The 9,941-nt window shown below is 44.2% G+C and overlaps 1 protein-coding gene across 7 annotated transcripts in view; it reads left to right on the forward strand.

The window, feature by feature from the left end:
- GLCE (glucuronic acid epimerase) overlaps positions 1-4,858 on the forward strand; it is a 106,909-nt gene extending 102,051 nt beyond the window's left edge. For all 7 annotated transcript variants that reach the window (XM_037910055.1, XM_037910056.2, XM_043524437.1 and 4 more), the window contains one exon: positions 415-4,858. In XM_037910055.1, coding sequence (XP_037765983.1) covers positions 415-1,439 — 1,025 coding nt within the window. In that variant the 3' untranslated portion in view covers positions 1,440-4,858. The remainder of the gene's footprint in view (positions 1-414) is intronic.
- The last annotated feature ends 5,083 nt before the right edge of the window (positions 4,859-9,941 follow it).

Here is a 9,941-nt window from a genome sequence, read left to right on the forward strand (position 1 = left end):
AGCTGTCCTGTGCCTGAAGAGTCCATTTTGGCATCTGCGTTACATCCGGGGTATTAATCAGCTAGCATAGGATCCTGAAGAAGCAGTTTGGCCAATACCTTGGCACTGCTCCTAGACCGAATGCAGCAATGCATTAATGTAGAATAGAGGAGGGAGATTTTCCCTTATGGTACGGGAAGTCATCCTTGACCCATTAATTGATGCTGTGTTCTTAATTTAGTAATAAGCAATAATGAACTGACACACACAATGGAAACACAGATTTTAGGTTAAGTGCCCTTGAATTATTTCAGATTTTTATCTGGCAAACCTAATTGCATGGTGTAACTTCCTTCTAAATGTTCTATTAATATACATCCTGGCGGATCATTTTTACCCCTAACCATTTCATTTTGTGTTTTGTATTTTTTCCAGAAAATACCGAAGGGGCGTCTCTGCAGCTTGGGAACTCAAGAGATTTTATTATTTCTTTTGACCTCAAATTCATCACAAATGGGAGCATATCTGTGGTTCTAGAAACAACTGAGAAGAACCAGCTCTTCACCATACACTATGTCTCGAACACTCAGCTGATCGCTTTTAAAGACCGAGATATTTACTATGGCATTGGACCTAGGACCAGTTGGAGCACAGTCACAAGAGATCTGGTAACTGACTTAAGGAAAGGAGTGGGTCTCTCCAACACAAAAGCTGTGAAGCAGACAAAAATAATGCCTAAAAAAGTGATTAGGTTGATCACGAAGGGAAAAGGCTTTATTGATAACATCACTATATCGACAACTGCCCACATGGCAGCTTTTTTTGCTGCGAGCGATTGGCTAGTGAGGAACCAGGATGAAAAAGGTGGCTGGCCAATTATGGTGACACGGAAGTTAGGGGAAGGGTTTAAATCTTTAGACCCTGGCTGGTACTCTGCTATGGCACAAGGGCAGGCCATTTCAACGTTAGTCAGGGCTTATCTGTTAACAAAAGACCACACATTCCTCAACTCAGCTTTACAGGCAACAGCACCTTACAAGCTCCCGTCAGAGCAGCATGGAGTGAGAGCTGTCTTTATGAACAAACATGACTGGTATGAAGAGTACCCAACCTCTCCTAGCTCATTTGTTTTAAACGGTTTCATGTACTCTCTGATTGGACTGTATGACTTAAAAGAAACTGCAGGTGAGAAGCTAGGGAAAGAGGCAAAGTCTCTCTATGATCGAGGCATGGAGTCCCTGAAAGCCATGCTTCCATTCTATGATACAGGCTCAGGAACGATCTATGACCTCCGTCATTTCATGCTCAGCTCTGCTCCCAACTTGGCCCGGTGGGACTATCACACCACCCACATAAACCAACTCCAGCTATTAAGCACGATCGACGAGTCCCCAATTTTCAAAGAATTCGTCAAGAGATGGAAGAGCTACCTTAAAGGTGGCAGGGCAAAGCACAACTAGAGCTCACAACCAAAACCCCGTTTCAGCTATCTGCTGTTGACAGGAATTATTGGACTCCTTAAAGCTAAACAAAGGTACATTTTAAAAGGTTGCATACTAAGTTTTTTGTGGACTATTTCAAAGTGGTCCTCAAAACTGATCTTCAGAAAGTAATTGCATTCCAGCGTGGGAATACCTCTGTCTGGGAGGTAGAATTTGAGGCAGGGGTCCAGTCAAAGGACGGAATAAAAGCTGGTACTTTAATGTATTTACCTGCCCATATAGTGTTCCATAGCGAAATTATTCGCACTGGACAAAATCCATTTATACTCCTGGGTTTGTGGGGGAAGTTTTTTATTTTTCCTTTTTGTAGGAAAAAGATGATTTACAGAAGCCATACAGGTCTCTAAAGTCCAGCACTTGCCTGAAAAGTTAGTATGTGGCCTCTTTTAAAATGGAATTATCTGTATATATGTTGGAAACAGAATTACAGATCATGTGATGTAATGCAGTAAATGTGTATTTACTTGTAACCTGGGTAGTCGACAGTGTATCTTTTTAAAAGTGTTTCTTTAATACAAATTCTTTTCTTGGGGGGAGAAAAATACACAAAATTTGTTTTAAATTCTATATATCGAGGAATATGTTGAACATATGGTTTCTTTAAAGATGTGTAAATGGAAAACACACACAGCCAGCATTCAGGCTTCTTAAATTATGTAAGCACAACTCAAAGTGGGATTAGTTGACTGCACAAAAACTGCAAGCATGCCATTTAAATTTGAATTTACAGTCATATTTGAGGCTTGCTAATCAACATTCCCCCCCATGTAGTTGGAATCTCTTGTTGTGGAATCTGATGTTTTGTACTGTATTTTCACCCACACTTGAGAGGTTTCTGTATCAATATGATTTTTTCTAGCGATTTAATTTTTAAACTGTTTTTAAAAAGTGGATCAAGCATTTTAAATGTTAATTACAATCTAGGTCTCTACACTTAGTTATACCCACAATATTGGCTTAATTTTTTATATTAATTCTCAGTTGCTCTGACAACTGAGTACTTGTGCAATAACTGAATGTGTCGAACCCATGCATTCAGTGACATACATTATTGTTCAGAATTAACCTGAAATTTCCTTTTATATTTATAAAGTCTTTTCAGTAGCCATTACAGTCTTTCATTTCAACATGTGTAGTGCCCGATCAGATTCACGGCCGTGAAAAACGCATCATGGACCATGAAATCTGATCTCCCCCATGAAATCTGGCTATTGTAAGGGAGGGGCAGGGCTGGGGGCGCCCCAGCCACAGGGCCTCCTACCATGGGCTGGGCTCCAGCTGCTAGTCCCAGCCCAGGCTGGAGAGGGATGGGACTACTTCTTCCACTGCAGAGGCTGCTCCTAGAGCTGGGTCAGACCCACCTCCGGGAACCTCTCGCGGCGGCAGGAAGCACTGCAGCTGCTTGCTGCGACAGCCCCCCGACCTGGGCAGAGAGGAGCCCCCCGACCTGGGCAGAGAGGCTGCAGCCCTAGCTGTCAGCCCCCGATCCTGGTGGAGAGGCTGCAGGAGAGCCCGGACATATGGTAACCCACCTCCCCATACCTTGCAACGTTTGCTTCTGCACTGCTGGCTTTAGAGCTTGGCATCCAGCCAGCAGCCGCTGCTCTCCAGCTGCCCAGTTCTGCCAGCAGCAGCGCGGAAGTGAGGGTGGCAATCCCGCTGCCCCATGTTGGGTCAGGACCCCCACAGTTACAACAAACTGTAAAATTTCAGATGGAATCATATGAAAGTGTGAAACTTACTATTTTTAAAATCCTATGAAAGTGAAATTGACTAAAATGATCCATGCATTTGGTAGGCCTCTAAACATGTGTGTTGCCTCTTTGTAGTTCGAAGAGAGTAAACAAACCAACTCATGTCATTGGACCAATACTGTTTTTAGGGTAGTCTGCATCACTAATATCTGCTAATATTTTGGTCAGTACAGATTATGAATCCCAGACCTTTAAGTTGTAGACACATTCCAGTATGGTAAAGTATACACACGAGTAACAGATTTTTTTTGTCCGTTTGGTCCTGTTGTATGTTACTTATTTCTTGTGTGATTTTAAAAAAAAAAAATACCAAGGAGAGTTTGAGTGGGGAGAGATGTTTGTATTGGGGACAAAATAAATTCAAACCACTGAAAGGAGAGATGTGGCAGATCACAGTAAGACTTTAAAGCCTTTTCTATTTTGCTCACCAATGCATGAAACAGGTTTGTAGTTCTTTTGATCTTTGCAAACACACATGATCATATTGATTCCTACAAAAAGTAGATGTCACAGCAGAACTATTTTGAACCCTAAAATCTTTATCAATACCAAAGTGTTCAGAGAGGAGATTTTCCTCAAATTACAAAAAAGGGGGAAAAAACTACTTCTGCGATGGCTGATCACTATCTGAGAGTGAAAGAGAGATCCTTCTGGTGTGTTTCCTCAACATTATACCCATTTTAGATTTGGAGAATCAAATGAGAAGGTTTGGGTACTGCTTCTGTGACAAATATCAGTGCCTTAACAATGTGAACACCTTTTCCAACTGAATTAGGAAAAGAGTGTTAAAAACAAATAGTGGCATTGATCTTTCCATGTTTCATGCCTCACATTGGAGTCCATCCGGCAGCAGACAAATAGATTTGTTAAGAAACATAGGTTAGTCATTTCAGCTGAGAAACTGATGTTGTACCATTCTATTTTTAACGCAGTCTCCATTGCATTTTTGTTGTTTGTGTGCATATGCATGTAAATTAAGCAATCAACCAGGAGTGCTTATGGAACCTAACGCATGGATTCCTCTTCGTTTTTAAAAAAGAAGTGCGCTGTGGGAGAGCATTAATAGACACCATTGCCGGTAATTTCATTTATTTGATTTCACTGAATAATAATCCCTTTTGTACCTCTGTTTTTAAACTTGCAAAAGATCTCCGATGCTAAGATCTGTTTAACCCATTCGCTAGGATTACTGTACATGTCTATTTCATTAGAAACACAGTGCACGTGGGTGTGTGCAAACCAGAGACACAAGCACAACTATACAAGTGTGGCAGTGCTGTTTTTCTCGGCCATTGTGAGACATTCACTGAAAGCTGCTATTTTCGCTCACTTTGTAATTGTACTTTATTCTTTTCTACATTTTACATGGGGGGTACACACCATGTGTTAAATATGCAATAAATTGTTTACAGGATGCCCTTCTAAAGGGTAGTCCTTTGTAAAGCTGTATAGACTTTGCAGTTTAAGCACAATGTGCACATGTTAGTTTTATATACAGCAGGACAGGATTTTTTGCAGAGGGAAAGAGATCCTATTATGTTTATATACAAAGTAAATGGATCAACATTTGTGCTTAATGTAAAGCTGCTTTATAAAATTGTAAAATAAAAATTTTTATCTTAAGACATGGTTTTGGGTGTTACATTTTAATTAACATATATATATCACCTGCATGAGAAAATGTAATTGCTTGATTGCACATAAGTAAAAACAAACCCATTATGTGGCTAACAGTCTTCCTAATGGTTTGATAAATGTCCTCTTTCGGGATACCGTATCCTCGAAGCAATGACCCTCTGTGGCAGGGCTGGGCAAACTTTTTGGCCTAAGGGCCACATCTGGGTATGAAAATTGTATGACATGAAATTGTGGGTTGGGGTGCAGGCTCCGGCTGTGGGTGCGGGTTCTAGGATGGGGCAAGAAATAAGGAGTTCAGGGTGTGGGAGGGGGATCAGGGCTGGGGCAGGGGATTGGGGCACAGGACAAGGTCAGGGGTTCAGGCTCCGGGGAGTGCTTACCTCAAGCAGCTCCCAGAAGCAGCAGCATGTCCCCTCTCCGGCTCCTATGCAGAGGCATGGCACCAGCTCTGCGTGCTGCCCTGTCTGCAGGCGCTGCCCCTGCAGCTCCCATTGGCCACGGTTCCTGGCCAATGGGAGCTGCAGAGCCGGTGCTTGGGGCAGGGGCAGTGTGTGGAGCCCCCTGGCTACCCCTACATGTAGGAGCCGGAGGGGGGACATGCCACTGCTTCTGGGAGCCTTGTGGAGCCAGGTAAGCCCCCAACCCCGCTCCCCGGCTGGAGCTCGAGAGCCAGATTAAAAGGTCTGAAGGGCCGAATGCGGCCCGTGAGCCTTAGTTTGCCCACCCCTGCTCTACAGTGAAGGTGGAGCAGGCTCTTTCTGCCTCTTCCTAGCTTGCTTGTTGTGGCTTCTTTTCATCTTTGAGGTGACTTTCCCTCATACCTCTGATCCCCAGCCTCCCAAATAAGCTTGATACTGTCACTCATTTCCACTAAAGGGCCCCAGAACCTAAATATATTTAATTCTCATATTGTTTGATCATTGAACAATAAACTAATGAAGCAAATGGATGGTCTGCATTTGCCGTAATCTATACAAGAGTGTTACCAGTCTCATTTTTACCTATAGCTTTAGCTAAATACATCTTACGTAAATATGTCTGCCTTACTTGTAGGTATAAAAGTTAAACCTGTTTTTTTTGTTAAGGCTACTAAAGTTTAACTTCAATTGAAATTGCAACAAAAAGGGAATTCGGGGCCCCTTGAATTTTATTCTGCAAGGCTTTTACTGTTCCATGACTGAAGTGAAACCTCCTGCTTTAACACACAGGGACAGCAAATTTAGAAATACCTTGCTAGTCGCTGCTGTGGCCTCGGTCACTATTAGCTTGGAGGTGAAAAGTCAGATTTTTAGCTGCAAAGAACATTCTGACCTACATAAGTATGTAAACCGCGAGTTAATGTGTCTTTTTAACAACTTCATACAATTCAAATAGCTAGAACATGCCTCTGCTACAATGATGCAGATTTTCCAGCATCTTTCCTCAACTATTTGGACGAAAGTATTGATTTTCATTACTTAGCAATTTGTTGAGAATGTCTGAACTGAAAATAGAAGTGAATTTAAATATGTTGTCTTGGTGATGAATTTGAATGTTTGCTGCTCAATTTGTGGTGAAAGGAGATACATTTACCGTCTGCCTACAATGATTGATAACTTGCACGTGTGCATTACATTTCCTGAATGTTAAATAGTTCTCTTCTATCACTTACTAATCCTCTTCCAAAAATGGAAGGAGCTATTTAAATGACACAAGTGCTCAGCATTTTAGTGTGTTAAACAAGGTTGGTTTTTGCTATGGTGAAGTGCGAATGGTGCTACAAATGAGTTTTTAGGACAGTACGGTGCTCTTTAAATACAGCATTCTTTAATATTTAATCTGCAGCCAGGGAGATTTAGGTTAGATATTAAGAAACCCTTTCTATCTATAAGGATAGTTAAGCTCTGGAATATACTACTAAGGGAGGTTATGGAATTCCCATCATTGGAGTTTAAGAACATGCTGAACAAACATCTGTCAGGGCTGGTCTAGGTTAACTTGGTCCTGCCTCAGCTCTGGGGGCTGGACTTGACTTCTCAAGGTCCCTTCCAGCCCTGCGTTTTCTAGGATTCTATAACCCTATAGAGGAGTTGTCAGTAAGTAACTCACATAACCCTCACCAGAGGTTTAGCAATGTGAAGACCACAGTCTTTCTTTTGTCATGCTACAGTCTTGCTTTAAAAATGTGTACTGGCAGGAAGGCAGGATGGCGGTGACACGGGTTGGTCTAGAGCAGGGGTGGGCAAACTTCTTGGCCTGAGGGCACATATGGGTATGAAAATTGTATGGCGGGCCATGAATGCTCATTAAATTGGGGGAGGGGGTGCGGGTTCTGGGGTGGGGCAAGAAATGAGTTCAGGGTGCGGGAGGGGGCTCTGGGCTGGGGCAGAGGGTTGGGATGCGGGAGAGGGTGAGGGCTCCGGCTGGAGGTGCTAGCTCTAGGGTGGGGCCAGGGATGAGGGGTTTGGGGTGCAGGAGTGTGCTGCGGGTTGGGACCGAGGGGTTCAGAGGGCAGGAGGGGGATCAGGGCTGAGGCAAGAGGTTGGGGCACAGGAAGTGGTCAGGGGTTCAGGCTCTGGGTAGCGCTTACCTCAAGCAGCTCCTGGAAGTAGCGGCATGTCCCCCCTCCGGCTCCTATGCGGAGGTGTGGCGCCAGCCAGGTGTCTGCATGCTACTCCATCTGCAGGCGCTGTCCCTGCAGCTCCCAGTGGCCACAGTTCCTGGCCAATGGGAGCTGCAGAGCTGGTGCTTGGGGCGGGGGCAGTGTGTGGAGCCCCCTGGCTGCTCCTGTGTGTAGGAGCCGGAGGAGGGACATGGTGCTGCTTCCGGGAACTGCGTGGAGCCAGGCAAGCCCCGACCCTGCTCCCCAGCTGGAGCTCCAGGGCTAGATTAAAAGGTCTGATGGGCTGAATGCGGCCCACGAGCTGTAGTTTGCCCACTCCTGACCTAGAGTTTTTTGTTACTGTTGAGCTAATTCCTTCTCCATGCTTTGCCTTATTGATTGTCACAATAAGCTTTGTTTTTGTTAAATCATGTGGTGAAACTGCTTCTCTTCGAACTAGTATTTTGCCCGTGTATAGCACCTTTTGCCCAAGGATTTTTTCAGTGCTTCATGCTTGTGCAGAAATACTCTCCCATTAGATGGTTAAACCCAGGCACATAGCTGTGACTTGCCTACACTCTTACAGCAAATCACTGTTGGAGTTGGCAGTAGAACCCAGATCTTCTGCTCCTCACCACTGGGCCTTTGATAGGAATGATCCTTTAACGAAAATTATCATGGATATGCCTTCTCTAGTATCTGTGAATGGCAACCCATGCGGCTCCATCTGACATGAAGTTGGGGTTTCTGTTCTTTCAGGGATCATGTACGTAACCCAGTGAACTCAAGTGACATTTAACGAGTAAACAACATCTCTTCAGAAAGCTAGAGAGAAACCTCCCACCAATGTGGACTATTTCTATTCCCCTGAACAAGAAGACAATGGAAGCTGGTGTCTGCTCAGTCATCTTGTCTTCTAAGTGGTTTCTTTGTTTATCCACTTCCAGTAATTCAGGAAATCACCACTTCTGGAGAAAAAGGTAGGAGCCTGGTGGAGATGGGTCCAATCACCATCTACTGGAAAGCAACACCTGGGGACCTTGGCACTGGTGCTCAAACCAGCCTCAAAGCCTTTTGTTCCCTGAGTGCCTGCATCTTGTTCTATACCATCTGGTCCCTTCCCTTGGGCAGCTGGGAAAACAGAAATCTGAGGAGTCCTAGACAAGACTCACTTTGAGCTTGATGATTTTTTTGCTCTCTCCCCCCCCCCCCCCTTCTAAGGAAACCCAAGAAATTCTTGGGCCTATGTATGCCCAACAAATCGGACAAGTCTGGGCAGCTTCTGGAGGAAAGAGCTGTAGCTAAGCCAGCTTCTCATGAGTCATGTAAGTATAAAAAAGGAAGTTTAAAACGACAAACAGCCCAGAGCCTAACAAAACAAAGGTGTGCGCACAAAGCAAACCTGGCAGCCTCTCAAACCAACAACCATCACCCCCAACCAAACGGACTAGTTATAGACAAGAGGCTGGCTGGCAAACTTAGAAGACCATGTAAGATACAGGCTTGGTCTACACTTACAGCTATGCCAGTGTAAGTTTTGTCAGTCAGGGGTGTGGAAAAACCCCACTCTTGACTGACACAGCTGTGCTGTGAAGATGCAGCTGTGCCAACACGAGGGCTTTTGCTGGCATAACTAACATTGTTCGGGGAGGTGCTGTTTTTACACCAGCAGAAAAACTCCTGTCCCTGTAGGTTGCATCTATGCTAGGGAGCTATGCTGACATAGGCTTTGTAGGGTAGACAGCCCATATATCTGCAGCCAGGGCTTCCCACCAGACACAGGAGCAGAGCATTGCCAGCTAAATGGGACAAAGGACTTGCTCAATCAAGAGTGGTGGGGGATTTCTGATCCCTGGGAGAAGATAGTAAGGCCCTCTAAGGTTGAAGCTCCTACCTTCACCCTCATTCTTATCCACAAAAGAGTCAATCTGTCAAAGCCAAGGAAAACTGAGTGAAATTGACTGGAAGGAAATATTTTTTTAAAAAGAGTTTGTTGGTCAAAAAGCCACGATTCCACAATCAAAGAACAACTTCCTCTAAAAGCCTATTCTGGTGCAGTGGCAAAGTGAAATAAAAAAAGCTCTGTGTGTGTGTGTGTGTGTGTGTGGCAAAGGGGAGGTAGTAATCAGTATAAATTACAAGTTAAGAAGTGTAGAAGATTGATAAGGGAAGGTACTGAGCTCAGTACAGGGGTAAGTGGGTAAAATGTAATAACCTGGGCTATACAGGAGGTCAGACTAAATGATCTAATGGCTCTTTCTGGCCTTAAAACTCCCATGACTCTCCCTGAAACAGTTCCTGAAAAGGGGGCTGTATCTGGAGAGCAGTGTGTTAGGTGACATTATGAAACCATGACAGGATCAGCAGTTGCTTGGGTTTTCCTGGCAAAGCAGGTATGGGGCATACCTATGACCTAGCTCAGGCTTCCATAGTCTAGCCTGTAAAAAGTGTTTTGGAATAGGTTGTAGACCAACTAATTCCTGGACA

Source organism: Chelonia mydas, chromosome 10, assembly GCF_015237465.2.
Source record: "Chelonia mydas isolate rCheMyd1 chromosome 10, rCheMyd1.pri.v2, whole genome shotgun sequence".
In the NCBI taxonomy this organism is placed as follows: domain Eukaryota; kingdom Metazoa; phylum Chordata; order Testudines; family Cheloniidae; genus Chelonia; species Chelonia mydas.